The 20824-nt window shown below is 44.4% G+C and overlaps 1 protein-coding gene across 8 annotated transcripts in view; it reads right to left on the reverse strand.

The window, feature by feature from the left end:
• The window catches only part of TENM1 (teneurin transmembrane protein 1), a 1357925-nt gene that overhangs the window by 277270 nt on the left and 1059831 nt on the right, over positions 1-20824 (reverse strand). For all 8 annotated transcript variants that reach the window (XM_073547613.1, XM_073547619.1, XM_073547618.1 and 5 more), the window contains one exon: positions 5105-5372. In XM_073547613.1, coding sequence (XP_073403714.1) covers positions 5105-5372 — 268 coding nt within the window. The remainder of the gene's footprint in view (positions 1-5104; positions 5373-20824) is intronic.

Raw genomic sequence — 20824 nt, forward strand, 5'->3', positions numbered from 1 at the left:
ACCAAATACTTATTTTCCACCATAATATGCAAATAAAATGAAAAAAAAACAGACAATGTGATTTTCTGGATTTTTTTTTCTCAGTTTATCTCCCATAGTTGAGGTCTACCTATGATGTAAATTACAGACGCCTCTCATCTTTTTAAGTGGTGGAACTTGCACTATTGCTGACTGACTAAATACTTTTTTCCCCCACTGTATGTACAGAGTGTGGATACAGTGTGTGCATGTGTGCAGAGTGTGAATACAGTGTACAGTGTGTGCATGTGTGCAGTGTGAATACAGTGTGTGCATGTGTGCAGAGTGTGAATACTGTGTGTGCATGTGTGCAGATTGTGAATAGCATGTGTACAGAGTGTGAATACAGTGTGTGCATATCTAGAGTGTGAATACAGTGTGTGCATGTGTGCAGAGTGTGAATACAGTGTGTGCATATGTATAGAGTGTGAATACAGTGTGTGCATGTGTGCAGAGTGTGAATACAGTGTGTGCATGTGTGCAGTGTGAATACAGTGTGTGCATGTGTGCAGTGTGATTACAGTGTGTGCATGTGGGCAGAGTGTGAGTACAGTGTGTGCATATGTATAGAGTGTGAATACAGTGTGTGCATGTGTGCAGAGTGTGAATACAGTGTGTGCATGTGTGCAGTGAGAATACAGTGTGTGCATGTGTGCAGTGTGAATACAGTTTGTGCATGTGGGCAGAGTGTGAATACAGTGTGTGCATGTGAGCAGAGTGTGAATACAGTGTGTGCATGTGTGCAGAGTGTGAATGCAGTGTGTGCATGTGTGCAGAGTGTGAATACAGTGTGTGCATATGTATAGAGTGTGAATACAGTGTGTGCATATGTACAGAGTGTGAATACAGTGTGTGCATGTGTGCAGAGTGTGAATACAGTGTGTGCAGTGTGAATACAGTGTGTGCATGTGTGCAGTGTGAATACAGTGTGTGCATGCGTACAGAATGTGAATGCAGTGTGTGTATGTGTGCAGAGTGTGAATATACTGTGTGCATATGTACAGAGTGTGAATACAGTGTGTGCATATGTACAGAGTGTGAATACAGTGTGTGCATGTGGGCAGAGTGTGAATACAGTGTGCATGTGTACAGACTGTAAATAATGTGTGCTTGTGTACAGAATGTGAATACAGTGCGTGCGTGTGTACAGAGTGTGTGCATGTGTACAGAAAGTGAATACAGTGTGTACATGTATGCAGAGTGTGAATACAGTGTGTACGTGTATACAGAGTGTGTGCATGTGTACAGAAAGTGAATACAGTGTGTACATGTGTTCAGAGTGTGAATACAGTGTGTGCATATGTGCAGAGTGTGAATACAGTGTGTGCATGTGTGCAGAGTGTGAATACTGTGTGTGCATGTGTGCAGATTGTGAATAGCATGTGTACAGAGTGTGAATACAGTGTGTACATATGTACAGAGTGTGAATACAGTGTGTGCATGTGTGCAGAGTGTGAATACAGTGTGTGCAGTGTGAATACAGTGTGTGCATGTGTGCAGTGTGAATACAGTGTGTGCATGTGTACAGAATGTGAATGCAGTGTGTGTATGTGTGCAGAGTGTGAATATACTGTGTGTATATGTACAGAGTGTGAATACAGTGTGTGCATATGTACAGAGTGTGAATACAGTGTGTGCATGTGGGCAGAGTGTGAATATACTGTGTGTATATGTACAGAGTGTGAATACAGTGTGTGCATGTGTGCAAAGTGTGAGTACAGTGTGTGCATGTGTGCAGAGTGTGAATGCAGTGTGTGCATGTGTGCAGAGTGTGAATATACTGTGTGTATATGTACAGAGTGTGAATACAGTGTGTGCATGTGTGCAAAGTGTGAGTACAGTGTGTGCATGTGTGCAAAGTGTGAGTACAGTGTGTGCATGTGTGCAGAGTGTGAATGCAGTGTGTGTATGTGTGCAGAGTGTGAATATACTGTGTGTATATGTACAGAGTGTGAATACAGTGTGTGCATGTGTGCAAAGTGTGAGTACAGTGTGTGCATGTGTGCAGAGTGTGAATGCAGTGTGTGCATGTGGGCAGAGTGTGAATATAGTGTGTGCATATGTACAGTGTGAATACAGTGTGTACAGTGTGTACTGTACATGTGTGCAGAGTGTGAATATAGTATGAATATAATGTGTGCATATGTACAGTGTGAATACAGTGTGTACAGTGTGTACTGTACATGTGTGCAGAGTGTGAATATAGTATGAATATAATGTGTGCATATGTACAGTGTGAATACAGTGTGTACAGTGTGTACTGTACATGTGTGCAGAGTGTGAATATAGTATGAATATAATGTGTGCATATGTACAGTGTGAATACAGTGTGTACTGTACATGTGTGCAGAGTGTGAACACACCACATGACCTTGCCTGCCCCTACTCTTACCATTTCATTTGCAGTAAATGGAAGAATATTTTGAAAATATATTTTAGACCCAATAAACTGAAGTTTGCCTTTAGACCGGCAAATTAATGAGTCTGATAATGCTGTAGATAGAACATTCCTTTAAAAATACACATATCAAGCAGTCATCGCTTTACTAAATCCTGTTGACATGTAAGATAATTAAAGTAAAATTTATTCTTAAACACAAGTCTTCATGAATATATTACAAAGTGGGAACGGTTTAAAAAGAGAAAAAAAAACGATTCCACCTTTAGAAGCTGCTCATTAAACAAACTTATGAGAGATGAATGATGAAAGGAATTTGCAATTAGGGAAAGCAATAAATCTGCCGGCTCTAGACTTTCCATATGACACAGTGCAAGAATAATGAAGAATGTTGCTGTTGCTTAGTGCAATCCTCAACGAACCTGTCTTTTATAAATAGCTGTATGACAGACTTCAAGTCAAGAGGAAGATGCTAAAGGAATAGAATTGCAAATAAAGGAAAGTGATAGAGGGCTGGGGGTCATTCCAAGCATACGGCCCTCTGAAAATAGCATCATGCCTCCAAAAAAACATCATGGCGTTAACACACGGCTGCTAAAGCGCCAGTTTCATAGCCGTCAGTGGTGAGGTGTTAAATCCTGGCGCTGCAGTTCTCTGTAGCGTCTCATTTACTTTCTCATTATCCCACTGGGCTTTTAATGACCAAGTACGTTATTGTTAATTGTGAGAAATGATACAAAATAGTCCTATGTGTTTGCAGATTCCTTTACTTCTAAGCTTTGATAACATATTGCCGCACATATACAGTCATATATTGTTTTGCTGATTTGGGATTTGATTCATTATTCTATTTGTGTCTACTTTTCCAATTTATCTTTTAATTTGTGCCTTTTTTAAGCCAATATTAGACGTGTTCCTCTCTATGCTCACCATTAAGGGTGGAATTTGGAGTTTACCAGATGTTTTCGGCTGATTAATCAATTGCCACTTGGCAAATAGTCCAAAGATTTGGTGCAAATATAATTCCGGCTCTCCTTTAGAGTGTTTTCATGAATATTTTGGCACACATTTTGTGCCATTATGAAAAACGTTAATATTTACATTAAAAAAAAGCACAACAAAGGTTAAAAATATACATAAGACACATTTTGGACTCTGCACAAGATTAGCTAAGCACGTGCACCATTTTGAAAAATTTGGTGCAAAAAACATCAACATCAATGCCAGAAGACAAAAAATAAAAGTGACTTGAAAAAATCACACAAATGATGAATCTGGACAATGGTATATGCTCAAATCTGTCACAAAGTGTCAACTGCAGATTGTATACTTTTTCCTATTTTCTGCACATAATTAGAAGCATGCACATGTTGCCTAAGCTGCTCTGACCTGGTCACGGTAGTTCTGAAATGTGCTTTAGGGCAGTTTCACACGTCAGTGGCTCCGGTACATGTGCTGACAGTTTTCTCACGTACCGGAGACACTGACACACGTAGACCCATTCTAATGTATGCGTTTATGCACATATCAGCGTGTTTTCACGGACCGTGTGTCCTTGTGCAAAATACGCTGACATGTCCGTTTTTTTGCAACAGCATAGATCACACGCACCCATACTGTGTGCTGTCCGTGTGTGATCCATGTGCGTCATAAGCTTTGTGAGTGATACGTACTCACACGGACAGCACACGGACACCACACAGACACCACACGGACGTGACACACGGATGTCACACGGATGTCACACGGATGGCCTACGTATCCACATTGCCAGCTCCGGGACCGTTTTCTCCGTTACCGGATTTATATGGACGTGTGAAACCGGCCTTATACTAGGTCACAGATAGGTCAGCTTTCATTAATACAAAAATTGCCTTCTAAGTAAATGTGCTGTGGGGATGCTCCCAAACCTGTGCAGGGGTTACTGTGCAGGGAGGGAAAGAAAGTGAGCTGACCCAATAATCTACTGTGAATGGTGGACTCTTTGTTATCTAGAGACTGATGTTACCCTACATTGTAATACTGGGATTATAATGAGACGGCTGAAAAATGATATCTGTAGATGCTGCAAAACAATGTCTCCAGTCTCAGCCTGGTTCAATGGCCAGTGGAAAAAAATAAAATCTGTCAGATGTTTTTGCTACTATGATGACATTAAAAAATAATTAAATGTAACACTTTGATGTCTCCAAAAAGCAATTATCTATTGTAAGAGTTAAACCAGATGTTGCAGCTGAAATCATGTAGGCAAACCATGTCCAACCATGGTGGTCAATGACTGAAGAAATAAGCTGCTTTCGTATTATTTGGACATTGACCACTGAGAGCTTCCAGTTGGAAGAGGCAAAACCCATTAATAACTTGCATCCTGAATTTGTTCTTTTAAAATTGATTTTTTTTTTTCAAACTGCTCTGATATTTGTCAAGGAGTCTGAAAATAAATGTCAAATGTTGGTTTCTTTCGTATCTTCAAGATACCGAGCACGTAGAGAATGTGATTTTAGAATCATCCCTTCATGGATAAGATCTTTAAACTTAGGTATTCACAGATAAACATAGATTTTCATTTTTGTTCAGCAATTTCAAGGACATTTCCTGAGCTGAGTATATTCAAAAAAGAAGACGACATGAAAAAGCTTTAAATATCTATTTGAGTATAAATATGAAGATGAATGAGGTAAAACATACCTAGTGCTTCAGAGAGACCGGATACTTTCTGGCCATAAATATCCGTCTTATTCCAGGCAAAGGTATAAACCAAGTTAATAGCAGCAGGAAACCATTTCTGTACAAGTCGTCCTTCCACTGCTACAATTAGATGTACTTTACTTAGTCCAATAGGGATAGTTGCGTGGGTGAGGATAACATGTATGAGGCTCTTATAGCCCAATGTTCGGCTGCTCAGGTAGCTGAGTTTCAGAAAACTGGATGGGATTGAAATTTCTTCTTGCACGACCTACAAGGAACAAGGAGGAAAACATTGGTAGAGAGATCATCCATTATATATGGTGCTGTACACTAGTGACATTACATTTCAAACCTGATAGGTATCAAATTATCAAATAATTTTAATTAAAAAGAAATATTTATTAGGTAAAGATACTAAAGGGAGACAACCCAAAATGACTTGCTAACATTTAATACTTTACAATCATATTTTTCAAGAGAAACTCTTATATCTATAAGTAGTGATGAGTAGAGTTGAGCAAATTTTTCAAAATTCGGTTCCAATTCTGATTGGCTGCGAATATTGTTTTTGCAAAATTCGCCAAACACAGACAAATGTCATTGGAGTCAATGGGAGTAGAAATTACTGAATATGTTCGGAACCAATCATTAAATTTAAATTTGGCATGAATAGGGTACCAATATGGAGCGAATATGGCAAATTCACATTCGGCGACCGAATACGGACATATTTGCTCAACTATAGTGATGAACAATGCTGTTGAACTTCAAGCCCTTGGCATTTGGCCAGGAAATTTAATTGACATTGACTTTAATGTATGTTGAACGTACATTATTAAGTTCTGAAGTCTGTCAAGACCCCTTGGTGTGATAGATATGTGTATAGAAAAATAAAAACAATTCTAGTAACCCAACCTTCACCTCTTCTGATGCACAGACCTGCTCTGACCATCATCCCCTTTGTTCGATCACTGACAGTTTTCACCTAGGCCACTTTTGATGCCTTTTAGCACCCAGCATAAGTGGCATTTTCCAGTGCCAGACATCTTTGGCATCTCTGTAGCTGACTAGGACGCTTCAAAAAATTGTGTAACTTTCATCCAGGCCTAATCAATGCATACGATACCAAAGATGCCAAGCGCTGAAAAACACCAGGAAACTGATGATGATAAAATGACCCATTGAAGACTGTACCAGTGACTGGACTGAAGGAGATAAAACTGGAGTGAGGCTCCTCTATGGGACAAGTAGGGGCCTGCTAATTGTCATTTTCCTTTTACTTCCTACTTCATTCCTAGCCATCATTTGCTGAATTAACAAAACTGGCCATCTCTCTAAAGTGTCCCAAGAGTTGGTTTCCAACACAACAACACCAAGGTAACATGTTGCTCATACTATTGTGAGCATGCTGTGTGGTCTATATATGCAATTATGAACTGCAGGATCGCCAGACTTGTCTCTTGTTTGAATTGTTGACTGGCAATTGCATGACTAAGTGCATTCACCATGGCAGAACATTCCTTAGATACCCATTATTAATGTCATGGATTAACAGTCAATGTGTGTAAGGGTCCCGTCACATTTAGCGATGCACCAGCGATCCCGACCACGATACGACCCGGTCAGGATCGCTGGTGCATCGCTAAATGGTCGCTAGTGAGCTGCCAAACAGGCAGATCTCACCAGCGACGTAGCAGCGGTCGTTACTTACCTGTCAGACGTGGCGATGAAGACGTCCTCCCGCATGCGTCCATGCGTTGCTCGTCGGCGCCAGCAGGAAGCCGCCGACGAGAAACGGCCCAGGACATTCTCGCGCGATCAGCGATAACCAGCTGGGGAGCCGGTCGGAGGTAAGTGTCACATATAGCGATATCGCTAGCAATATCGCTGCTGCGTCACAAATTGGTGACACTTAAGCGATATTGCTAGCGATCTCGCATAGTGTAATGGGGCCTTAAGTCTGTGTATTTCTGAGCATGCATGGTGCTCATACTCGAGTGAATAAATCGAACCGTTTTGAAAATGTTGTTTCCATTTTTTCATCATTTGCATATCATTAACATGTCTATCCATCCTGAGATTTCCACAATTTTTCCTTATTGATTTTACAGTTACAATGTACACATACAGATACAGGTGCATCTCACAAAATTAGAATATCATCAATTAATTTATCTCAGTTCGTCAAAACAAAAAGTGAAACTCTTATATTACAGTATATAGAGTCATTACAAACAGAGTGATGCACTGCGAGATGCACCTGTACGTGTTTGTGTATTGACATATATAGTTACTAGTACCTATCAAACACATATTGTAGTATAACAATACATGACATGAGCTCAAAAAAGCTCTGTGCCTTAGACTGATATGTCTATTTTGTGAGTAATGTGTGCATGTATCTAGCAGCAAGGCTGCTCACGGAGCTGCGGCTGACCCCATTTGCTTTAACTACAACAAAGCACTCTCTTGTTTTATCATACTAGAATGAACACAGAAACCCGGCCCTTACTGTCCATATAACCCCAATTTGTGGCAAAATTTGTTGACCTCTTTTATTTTCTTGTGATCTAACTTGTTCCATCTCGCTGTGTCCATCCTATGAATTTTTAAAGTCTATTACAGCACTGTGTCCATTAAATGAGCGGTGTAAAACTGACTGCATCTAAAACTACTCTGTTCCTATTATTGTTTGAGCTGTAAAGTACCAGGTTAAATGGCAAGAGATAAAATAAAGATGTGTTTGCTTTATTTGGTCTCACCGATTTAACAATGTTTGCTTCTAACAGATGGAAAAAAATCCAAATAGTTGCATTTACTGTACGTCGCACTCGCAATACCAATAGAATCATAGCATTTTGGAGTTGGAAGGGACCTCCAGGGTCATTGTTTCCAACCCCCTGCTCAAAGCATCGTTCGCTAAACCATCTCAGACAGATGTCTGTCCAGCCTCTGTATAAAGACTTCCATTGAAGGAGAACTCACCACCTCTCATGGCAGTCTGTGGGACCCTAAACCAAATATTTATCAGACATGCCTCTCCTGGGAGAAAAGTGTCAAAGGCAGGTAGGATCAAGAATGAATTAAAAACAGCCTTAGGCTGATGGGAGGAGCTCAGATATACTCAGAAATAGATAAGGAAAGGGAGGGAGGGGGAGAGTTGTGTGGGTGAAAGATTGGTATATATAACTGGGCTCTATAGAAGCAGGCTGCACAATGGGGCCCCGCCAATATTAATCGTGTATGGCAAAACTCAAGACCATTCAAGAAGACATAGGGCACATCATTGCCAACATATGCTAGATTCTTTGACCAAACAAAAAAGCAGATATCTTAGGGTTTGGTGAGTGATTTCAATCTGATACACCTAGCCCTCAAAAAAAATCCCTGATCAATTGTCATTACCTAACTGCGGAGGTTGGCACCCTAGCTTGTACGCAATGTGGTGCCCCCACTCAACGGTGGCTCACCCTCACTTCCCCTAATTACTCTCCCTTATACTATCTGTTAGATTAGAGTAGGGAGTGGGGAGAGAAAAATGAGGGGAGTAGGTAGGACAATAAAGACATGATATTATCAAAATAATTTTAAGGTGCCCAAGAGCATTTATAAACAAAGACAGAGTACCTCATGTTAATTAAACTATATCACTAGAGATGAGCGACTTTGCCTTTTTTCGGGTTGAGTTGGGTTTCATGAAACCCGACTTTCTCAAAAGTCGGCTCGAACGCAATCGGCCGATTATTGTGAGAAGTCGAAGGCCGACTGAAACACGAAACCCAATGCAAGTCAATGGGGAACCAAGGTGGACAGGGAGTGGAGGACAGGAAACACACCTACAGTGCCCATTTTAATGCCAACAACATCAATTCTTACTACTTTAGCTTGTTAACCTTAATTTACTTTATAATAATAGTTAGGCATTGAAAACTGGGGGTTATTTGGCTAAAGTTGTGGGGGGGGTAGGGCTGGCTCCAGATTTTCATGGGCCCTGGGCCAAAGAGTGTCACTGGGCTCCTTTAGCACATGCCACAATTCATGATCCTCTGATACGGCAGAGAAATGGCGGTATAGTACAATGGAAAATACTTCACTTCTTACATCTCATGACTGATATCCATTTTAAATTCTCCAATAGCTCCAAAAATGGACAGTATATTACTCCATACAGTATTATGGCCACCGCATAGAGTGCTATACAGAGTAATGAGGCCCATATATTTCTCCATATAGAATCATTGGTCCCATATAATGTTTGAAACAGTATATGATGAGCTCCACATAATGCTACAGTATATGTTGGTCCTCATGGATGAAGCTCCACTGTCTTATGGGCCCCATTTCTAATGCTTCAGTGTATAATGGGCCACATTTCTAATGCTCCAGTGTATAATGGGCCCTGTAAATGCTGCTCCAGTGTCTGATGTCCACCTTTGGAATGCTCCAGTGTATGGTGGGCCTCATATATCATTCTCCAGAGTATAGTGCTCCCCAAAAATTGCTGTCCCAACATTGAAAACAATTAAATAAGTCTCCTCGCTAGGGAATCCCTGTACTAGTCTGGACTCCTCGTCATCCCCATCTTCCATCTCACTGCACTTGGACTGTTTAGACAGAGGGCGTACAGACGTGATGTCATCGCGTTCTCTGACCAGAATGTCACTGTCAGGAAACGCGGAAGATGTCACGGCGGTGGAGCAGGGAGAGGTAAGTATTTCAACTTTGCAAGTGCTGTGATCCTGAGCAAGCAGGGGGGGCCCACTCGTTGGCGATGGCACTGGCACAGGGCCCCACATAGTACGGCGGTGTGTCTGACGGCGGGTGGGCCTCCCACCGGCAGAGACACTTTTGCGTACTATGAGGGGCCCTGTGCCAGTGCCGTCGCCCATGAGTATACCCCTCCCACCTGCTCAAGGAACCTGCACTTTCATCTGCACCTTCCTCTTTGTCACCATGTAAGGTGGTATAGTATGCAGGAAGGGGAACCTGAGTTTCATCAGGGTCAGATTCTGGCTGTGTAGAGTGCGAGGGGAATGTAGTGGTCTGGGTCAATGTACCAGCAGAATCATCTAGCAGTGACTGGGCATCAGTGCACTTGTGGCGCCCCCAGGAGTATGGTTGCCACAGTGGCATTACCTTCCTCCTAGGGAGTGTGATGTCATGCTTGGGAGCAACAAAGGATCTCTCTAGCAGTTAAACCAACACACAACACAGTTCCCACTCCAGGCCAGCAGGGAGACCTCTGAACCTGACTGCTGAGGAGCTGCTCTCTGTGGTCGGGAGGAGGTAAGTTAGGGCAGTCTGTGAAGGGAAGGGGAAGTGTGTGGACGTGAGAAGGGGAGCTGGAGGATGAGCAGAGTTAAGGCTCACTCCTAGCTGGAGCGCATGGTCCGGATTCCGGTCTCCGAGTTTGTTGGGACACTGACGGTCCTGCAGCAGAAACCGGAGGAAGTAGCAGCTGTAAATGCTCTGTTCCCAACTAAGGCTCGGAGGCCCCAGCAGTGACGTGTGTGAGCCAGAAGGAAAAGGCTATGGCCGCCTGCCATACGAGAAAGTTCCAAAAGAGCGTAACATGGGGAACTTCAGTGAACTCAGTACTGCGAGTACCTCAGATAAGCGCTAGAACGGAGGCTACACTACCTATCTGCAGAGCGAGAATTCCAAATTTGCTTCCAGGCTGACCAACTCCTTCTCCATCTGTACTCTGGGTCCTGGACGGCACTTACCAAGTACAGGTAAAGGAACTGCACGACTGTGTCTGTCATCTTTCTCCTGCGCCTGGCGCACGGCTCTGCTACATCCTGCACTGCACACCATCTACCAACTCTTTCATCTGCCCTGCAACTACGGCCCTACCTGTGCAGGGCTTCTACATCTTAGCTGCACCACAACATCTGTCCTAGAGAAGCGACACTGCAGCGAGGGTCAATCTGATCAGAAACCACAGCTGGTGTCATGTATCATTCACCTATAAACGTTATTCACCCCTTTGCATGGACGCCCAGGGCCACGGAATGGGTCATCACCACCAACGTGACACATCCCTCTGAGACACCGGCCCTGTACCGATTAACCCCACTACCCTGGCTGGCCACCCACACTCCATGTCAGATTCATCTTGGACTGGGGAATTCACGATTTGACTTGTTATCCCAGGCATGGTATGATAGAAAGAGCTACATGGACTAATGTGAAGTGTGACCTGCTGCATCATTCACTTTTGGTGGGGGTGAAGGACACAAGGAAAGGGGTTCTTCCTGACCAGGAGCCAGCACTTGATGACTCAGTGCTTGCATTTTTTGAAACTTCAGAAGTGGAGGGCATATTTGCTGGAGTCTGTTTCGACAATTTAAGCCAAAACCAGTTCCTGATGCTTTAAAAGCGGTTAACCTACTCCCAGAAAAGGTAGCCTTCCAGGCCTTCCGGAGCCAGACCATGATGCAGGCTCAACACCTCCTGCCTTAGCTGCTATTGTGCTTTTGCCACTACCAGAAGATGCACCACCACCATCAGCACAAGCTGGCCCCCCCAACACCCACGTATGCGGCCTCTTCCACCAAACTTCAAAATTTTGCAGAAAATGAACCCAAAATAACATCAGATATATGGTACTGTATCAGAAGCGTACAGCTCTATACAGTCAAAGGATAATTGTTAATCTCCCTATATTTTCCATCAGTCACACAGAGACGCTCACAGGCTCAGTATGGATTAGACAAGAATATAAAAAGTAGCAAAAGTGTACAGTATCATCAGATAGCAGGTATATATAGTAAAGTTTAAACATTCTAAATCTCCGATATTTCAGGAGGCAGACACAGACGCTCTCAGGCTCAGTATGGATTACAACACAATATAAAAAGCCGTAAAACGGTAATGGATCTGAAGAGTACAGCTGTACACAGTGTAGGGGTCACTGTTGTCAATCTCAGTATTTATTTTCACTGTCAGAAAATAACTCTCACTTGGTCAGTTTGGATTAGACCAGAATATAAAAAGCAGGAAATGGGTAATGTATCACAAGCGTAGAGCTGTATACACTAGTGTTGGGGGTAATTTTTAAATGTACATTTAAATTGCAGGACTAACCCACAGACTGTCACACACTCAGGATGGATCACACCACAATATAACAAGAAGATCCGCAAGAAATAATCACACATGTGGGACAATGTTCCAGGTGTCAATGATACACTTAGAGTGGTGGGTGGAGGAGGACTTCCTGGCAGAAAGGGTACAGTATCACCAGATACCAGGTATATATAGCATAGTTTAAACATTAAAAATGTACGTCTATATATCAGGAGTAGTGTTGAGCCACCCCCCTAGTGTTCAAGTTCGTTTTCGTTCGTCGAACAGGAGGCAAGTTCGTCGAACGTTCGACAAACACCGTCAAACACCATTGAAAACAATGGCAGGCAAACACAAACACATACTAACACATAGAAAACAATTACAAAACACCTTAAAAGGTGTCCCAAAGCAGACAAAATGCTCTGAATACAGAAATAACAAATGGAAAAGGGCAACTACATATAGAAAAGAGGTGGAGGAGTAAAAGGAGGAAGAGGAGACACAGATATAGGCATGTCATGCCCTTTTGAAGTCTAGAAAGGCTGGAATAAAAATGTAAAGTACAAACAAAAATAAAAATCTGAAATCGAAGACGATCATATACCGTCGGACTTCCCACCATAAATTATGCCAACTGCTGATTGGGCGGCGTTATTCCCATGAACCTCCGAACAGCGTCCATGAAGGCAAAGTGTTTGGTTTCTGGCAGCAGTATGGTTGCAAAGCTGAACCTTAAAGGAATGTCCAGAAGGGCACCACCAGGAGTGGAGCCTGCGGCTTAATTGGACTCCACCCGGTAAACCACAGCCATGCCACCTCAAGAAAAGATGCACATATTGAAAGCTTTGTTGATTGTGTGTGTGGTGTGGTATGTCCATTTGTAGTTGTGCTAGCAATTTGTCAGCTTTATTCCGTTAACGAATGAGACTCCAGTATGCCCCCGCGGTACGCGTCAAGCTTACTAGAGGGACATGCGAGGCTCTGGCATGCAAGATCGAGCAATAACAGGTCTGTCATGCCCTTAGATGTCCAGGGCTGCATGCGCGCTACACTGAAAGGACCAGCGTGTGTCGCCTACAGGTGCAGATAACCCGCTGAGCACCGTTAGTGATGGGGATCTGGGATTCCAATTCTTCCCCGCGAACGAGGATTTCCCAGTAAGTGCAGGTCAACCGGAATTCTGGAATTAGGCCTAACTGTCATTCCAGAAAGAATGAAAAAATGCAGTGTCCAAACCACAGGTGCTGTAGCTTGCTTAACAGCTGGGCTCCTATGTTAAGTAGCACGCAGTTCTTACATAAATAGGCGGCATAGCTTGGTTCACGGGTGGGCTCCTCTGCTGAGCAGTAGACACCGGTACTAGTCCCAAAGTATTCACTGGGCTAAATGGAGTTAAAAAATGGTTCTTACATAAACAGGCGGCACAGCTTGGTTCACGGGTGGGCTCCTCTGATGAGTAGCAGACACAGTTACCTAGGCCCAAAGTATTAACTGTGCTAAATGCAGTCAAAAACTGGTTCTTCCATAAACAGGCGGCATAGCTAGGTTCACTGGTGGGCTCCTCTGCTGAGTAGCAGACAGTGCTACAAGGCCCTAAAGGATTTTCTGGACAAGATGCGGTAAAAAATTATTAGAAACACACACGGTGTAGCTCCTTGACAGGTGTACTACACCATTTGCTACCACACCCCACTACTATGCCATGAAACAGTCTATTAACATTGAAAACCATTATTAATGTGAAAATGAAGTTAGGATTTTGGTGAATGAACCGTTCTCGAACGGAACCTCAAACAGCCGAATTTTAAGTAAAGTGCTTGAGTTCGACGAACGGCTCGAACACCGCCCAAAACAGCTGGAATTTTAACTTGGCGACAGGTCGACTCGAACACTGCTCATCTCTAATCAGGAGGCAGACTCCGACATTTTCAGTCCCAGTATGGATTTGACAAGATTGTAGAAAGTTGAGAAAGGGTACAGTATCACTGGATAACAGGTATATATAGCATAGTTTACACATTAAAAACCTATGTCTATATATCAGGAGGCAGACTCAGACGGTCTCAGGCCCAGTATGGATTCGATGTGATTGTAGAAAGCTGAGAAAGGGTACAGTATCACTGGAAAGCAGGTATATATAGCATAGTTTAAACATTAAAAATCTGCGTGCATATTTCCAGAGTCCAACAAAGACACTCACAGCCTCAGTATGGATTAGACAAGAATCTAAAAAGTAGAAAAAAGGTTATGTATTCGAAGCGTACACCAGTATACACTGTTGGGGTATTTTTCAATCTTCATATATATTTCAGTCTCTGTAAGACAGTCCAGACTCTCCGCAAGAGGAAACGAGATGGATACAAGTACAGACGGAAGGTCGAGTGATTGCAGAAATTTTGGAATTACTAATCACTGGAAAAACTCCCGGGAGAATTCAGGCGATGCTGACCCTCAATTACTTTGTCTGTGGAGACAGCGAATACAGTTCTTGTGAAGAAAGGTTTGCTGTATCACAGTACCGTGGTACCCATCACCGTTACTCATCTCTATCAAATTGTGATCACAGGGAGAGATGTAGACATTGTCCTCACTGTCTATCATGATCTGTCAGGTAACTTTGGAGTACAAAAGACACAAGCCACAGGCCGTAGACGATTCTATTTGATTGGCATGAGAGGACACATTTAAAAATGTGGGCAGGAATGTCACACGTCTGTGAGTCGGAAAACCGTGAAAGCTGATGATAAACCACCACTGCATCTCATTGTGAGTAGACGTCCATAACAAATGGAAGCCATTGATCATCTGAAGATAGAGCCCAGCAGGACAGGGCATAGCTACGTCTTAACCATCATCTATCATTTCACCAAATTTGTAGTGGCAGTCACGGTGAAGTATTTAACAGGCCAGACTACACAGTGGTGGAGCAGGGAGAGGTAAGTATTGCAAGTGCTGGTGCCCTGAGCAAGCAGGGGGGCCCACTTGTGGCCGGTGGTACTGGCACAGGGCCCCTCATAGTATGCCGGTGTGTCTGACAGTGGGTGTGCACCCCCACCGTCAGAGACACACTTGATTGTACTATGAGGGACCCTGTGCCAGTGCCATTGCCCAAGAGTGGGCCCACCCACCTGTCCAGGGCAATGGCACTCGCACGGGTGTGTGCGCCAGGTGGTGACCGCAGCCCTGAAGGGGGGAGGCAGCCCAGTTAGGGAGGTGGAAAAAATGGCATATGTTGATGTTGGACATTCAGCAGCTGCAAACGGAGTAATTAGAGAAGTCCGCGGAAGAGGAGGACAAAAGTGAGCCATTTTTCTGGCAACCTACATGTCAGCAGGGGAGGGTGGGACAAAATCTTTTGAAACCCATGCATGGTTCATTTTAATGAAGGTAAGATCATCAACATTTTGGGTCAACAGACGGGTCCTTTTTTCTGTCAGGATTGATCCAGCAGCACTGAAGACTCTTTCAGATAACACACTAGCAGCAGGGCAAGCAAGCTCCTGTAAGGCATATTGTGCCAATTCAGGCCAGGTGTCAAGTTTACTGGCTCAATAGTCAAAGGGGAATGACCGGTGAGGGAGAACATCGATATGGAAGGAGAAGTAGTTTGTTACCATAGTTGACAACTGCTGTCTCCTGTCACTTTCAATCGATGCAGTATTACCAGTCGTGTGAGCGGTACTTGAAAAATCAGTCCACAACATGGTCATGAAACTCCTGTGTCCAACGCCACTTCGGCAGTGTGCACCATGAACACCTCTTCCATGTTGCCCCCTACGGCTCGTGGGAGAAACATCACACAGGCTGTGTGCTGGGAATGCCTCAAACAAACGGTTTACCAGAGTTGCTTGTTTGTTAGCCAATATTAGCTCTAGGTTCTCCTGTGGCATGATGTTTTGGAATTTGCCTTTATAGCGTGGATCCAGGATGCTGGCCAACCAGTAGTCATCATCGTTCATCATTTTGGCAATACAGGGGTCCCTTTTTAGGATCTGCAAGGCAAAATAAGACATGTGGGCCAATGTTCCAGGTGTCAATGATGCACTGCGAGTGATGGGTGGAGGAGCACTTTCTGGCAAATAAACATCCCTCCAGTCACGCACAAACCCTGTACCTGACCTTGCCACGCCAACATTTTTTCTTGCCCCCTGAGAAGCATCCTCCTCCCCAAAATAATCATCCCCATCATCCTTCTCCTCCTCTTCCTCTTCTTCCTCCACCTCGTCCACGAGACTTCCCTGAGCAGACAATGGCTGACTGTCATCAAGGCTTCCCTCCTCCTCTTCCTCCTTGGCTGCAGACGCCTGCTCCTTAATGTGCGTCAAAGTTTGCATGAGCAGACGCATAAGTGGGATGCTCATGCTTATGATGGCGTCTTCTGCGCTTACCAGCCGTGTGCATTTCTCAAAACAGTGAAGGACTTTACAGAGGTCTTTCAGCTTCGACCACTGCACACCAGACAACTCCATGTCTGCCCGCAAACTGCCTGACCGTGTTTCCTCCCACAAATGAATTACAGCCTGCCTCTGTTCGCACAGCCTATGAACCATGTGCAGGGTGGAGTTCCACCTTGTTGCAACTTCGATAATTAGGTGGTGCTTGGGAAGGTGGAGCAATCGCTGCAGCTTCTGCATACGACTGGAGTGTACGGGCGACCGGCAGATGTGCGAGCACAGTCTTCGCACCTTATGGAGCAGGGCTGGTAATTCCAGATAATTATTTATGAAACACTGCACCACCAGGTTCAAAGTGTGAGCCAGGCAAGGTATGTGTCTGAGTTTTGCCAGGGCTATGGCCGCCACAAAATTACGTTCGTTATCACTGATTACCTTGCCTGCCTCAAGATGTAGACTGCCCAGCCATGACTCAGTTTGTCGCTGCAAGTAGTCGGCCAGTACCTCCGCGGTATGTCTGTTGTCGCCCAAACACATCATCTTCAACACAGCCTGCTGACGCTTACCACTAGCTGTTCGGTAGTGGGATACCTCATGTGCAACACTGGCAGCTGTGGATGGAGTGCTCGTGCGACTGCGCTCTGTGGACGAGCTTTCGCTTCAGGAGGAGGAGGGTCGAACGCCTACAGCCAACTGTTTCCTATACCGTGGGCTAGGCAGCACTGTTCCACTGCCGCTGTCCCCTGTGGACCCTGCATCCACCACATTAACCCAGTGTGCAGTGATGGATACGTAACGGCCCTGGCCATGCCTACTGGACCATGCATCTGTTGTGAGGTGCACCTTTCCACTCACTGATTGCTTAAGTGCATGGACAATGTGGTCTTTCACATGCACGTGGAGGGCTGGGATGGCTTTTCGCAAAAAGAAGTGCTGACTGGGTAGGTCATAGCGTGGTACTGCGTAGGCCATTAGCTCGCGGAAAGCTTTGCTTTCAACCAACTGGTAGGGCTTCATCTCTAACGAGATTAGTTTGGCAATGTGGGCGTTCATAGCCAGTGTACGCGGAAGAGAGCATGAGTACTTTCTTGTCCTACTCAGAGTCTCTGGTAGGGTGAGATGGACTTGAGAGCTGCATATGGTGGAACTAGTGGTGGACATGGTGGACTGAGAGAGGGTTGGTGATGGTGCTGGTGGTGTTGCTGATTTCCTAGATTCAGTCTTTCGTAGCAATAACATTGTGATTCCATGACTGCTTTGCCCTTGCGATGACACCTCGACATTTGCTGCAGGTGGTGTGCTAACCGGTGGGCTTACAGTGGGGGAAGTGATGTAGCGTTGCTGACTACCTTCATTCGGAGCAGGTGCACAGGTGATACGTGAGGTTTGATAGTCTGTCCACGCTTGCAAGTGCAATGGTGGTTAAATGTCTAAGCATGCAACTGGTATTCAAATTTCTCAGATTTTTCCCTCGGCTAAAGGTCTTTGCGCACTTCTTACAGATAACTTTTGCCTGATCATTAGGATTTTGTTCAAAAAAGTGCCACACTGCACTCTTCCTACTATGGAAGACATTTTGAGGCCTTGCACGCTGTGCTAATTTGACCGTCTGGCCAAGCTGTCCTGCAACTCTTTTGGTTTTTGTAACAAGTTTTTGGACTGCTACGGTCCTGCCAGATAACAGCTATTGCGATGTCGTTGCCTGCTGCGGATCCTCCTCCTCCTCTTCTGAGCTATTGGCAGCGGCACCCTCTTCCCCCAATGGATGCCAATCTGGGTCAACAACAACTGGGTCATCCATCACCTCCTCTTCAATTTCATGTGCACCTTCCTCTGTGTCACGGTGTAAGGTGGTATAGTAAGCGGGAAGGGGCACCTGAGTTTTATCAGGGTCTGATTCTGCCTCAGTACACTGCGAGGACAATGTTAGTGCTCTGAGTGAATGTACCAGCAGAACAATCTAGCAGTGGCTGTGCATCAGTGCACTCCATGTCAGATTCATCTTGGACTGGGGAATTCACGATTTGACTTGATAACCCAGGCATGGTATGTGAAAAGAGCTCCATGGAGTAATCTGTAGTGTGGCCTGCCGCATCCTTCACTTTTGGTAGGGGTGAAGGACGCAAGGAAAGGTGTTGTACTTGACCAGGAGCCCCCACTGATGACTCAGTGCTTTTATTTCTTGAAACTTCAGAAGAGGAGGCGATAGAGCTGGAGGCTGTGTCAGCAATGTAAGCCAAAACTTTTTCCTGAAGCTCCGGCTTTAAAAGCGGTTTACCTACTCCCAGAAAAGGGAGCCTTCGAGGCCTTGTGGAGCCAGACGATGACGCAGGCTCAACACCTCCTGCCTTAGGTGCTATTGTGCTTTTGCCACTACCAACAGATGCACCACCAACACCACCACCATCAAGGACCAGCTGGCGACTGCCACGGCCTTCCACCATACTTCCTCATTTTTGTGAAAATGTACCCAAAATACCACCAGCTATATGGTACTGTAAAATACGGTAGAAGGTGTATATAGTATTGGTGAGAATTTGAATCTCACTAGAGATTTGAGGACACTGAACTAGTATCTCAGGGCCAGTAGAGATTACACCTCAATGTAACAGGCTGAAATTGGATGGTGTATGACAAGGTGGAGGGTGTATATAGTATTGGTGAGAATTTGAATCTCACTAGAGATTTGAGGATGCTGAACTAGTATCTCAAGGCCAGTAGAGATTACACCTCAATGTAACAGGCTGAAATTGGATGGTGTATGTCAAGGTGGAAGGTGTATATAGCATTGGTGAGAATTTGAATCTCACTATAGATTTGAGAACGCTGAACTATTATCTCAGGCCCAGTAGAGATTACACCTCAATGTAACAGGCTGAAATTGGATGGTGTATGACAAGGTAGAGGGTGTATATAGTATTGGTGAGAATTTGAATCTCACTATAGATTTGATGACGCTGAACTAGTATCTCAGGGCCAGTAGAGATTACACCTCGATGTAACAGGCTGAAATTGGATGGTGTATGACAAGGTGGAAGGTGTATATAGTATTGGTGAGAATTTGAATCTCACTATAGATTTGAGAACGCTGAACTATTGTCTCAGGCCCAGTAGAGATTACACCTCAATGCAACAGGCTGAAATTGGATGGTGTATGACAAGGTGGAGGGTGTATATAGTATTGGTGAGAATTTGAATCTCACTATAGATTTGAGGACGCTAAACTATTGTCTCAGGCCCAGTAGAGATTACACCTCAATGTAACAGGCTGAAATTGGATGGTGTATGAAAAGGTGGAGGGTGTATATAGTATTGGTGAGAATTTGAATCTCACTATAGATTTGAGGACGCTGAACTAGTATCTCAGGGCCAGTAGAGATTACACCTCATTGTAACAGGCTGAAATTGGATGGTGTATGACAAGATGGAGGGTGTATATAGTATTGGAGAGAATTTGAATCTCACTATAGATTTGAGAACGCTGAACTATTGTCTCAGGCCCAGTAGAGATTACACCTCAATGTAACAGGCTGAAATTGGATGGTGTATGACAAGGTAGAGGGTGTCTATAGTAGAGTTGAGCGAAACGGGTCAAAAAATTTCAAAAGTCGCCGACTTTTGGCAAAGTCGGGTTTCATGAAACGAAACCCGACCCTAGGATGAGGTCGGCCACGAGGTCGGCGACTTACGCGCCAAAGTCGCGTTTCAAAAGTTTATTTTGCGCTCTTTTTCAGTCAATCAGGATCCACGGACACTGTGGGCAACGTGATGACATAGGCAGGGGTCACCACCATCTTTCAGAAGGGCATGCAAGTGATTGGCTTGCTTTGGTGGGTGTCACAGGGGGTATAAAAGGGCGTGCACGCCGACCGCCATCTTACTTCTGCCGATCTCAGTATAGGGAGAGGTTGCTGCTGATTCTGTAGGGAGAGCGTTAGGCAGGGAAGAAGACAAAAAAACTGCTTCTGCTGCTAGCGATTTGGCCTGCACAACACACCAGTCACTGTGTGTGCAGTGCAAGGGGAGGCTATATAGTGGTGTATCAGTGGTGTTGGTTGTTGGGCTGCCTTCTAAGGCTTCCTGACATTCCTGCATTGCTGTTTACCCACTGCTCCGCAAACTGCTTTTTTAAAAGCAATCCCAATTTTTTTTTTGTCCTGAGAAGAAAAAAAAACTGCTTCTGCTGCTAGCAATTTGGCCTGCACAACACACCAGTCACTGTGTGTGCAGTGCAAGGGGAGGCTATATTGTG

Source organism: Dendrobates tinctorius, unplaced genomic scaffold (assembly GCF_039654945.1).
Source record: "Dendrobates tinctorius isolate UK_male_01 unplaced genomic scaffold, ASM3965494v1 ptg000154l, whole genome shotgun sequence".
NCBI classification, from domain to species: domain Eukaryota; kingdom Metazoa; phylum Chordata; class Amphibia; order Anura; family Dendrobatidae; genus Dendrobates; species Dendrobates tinctorius.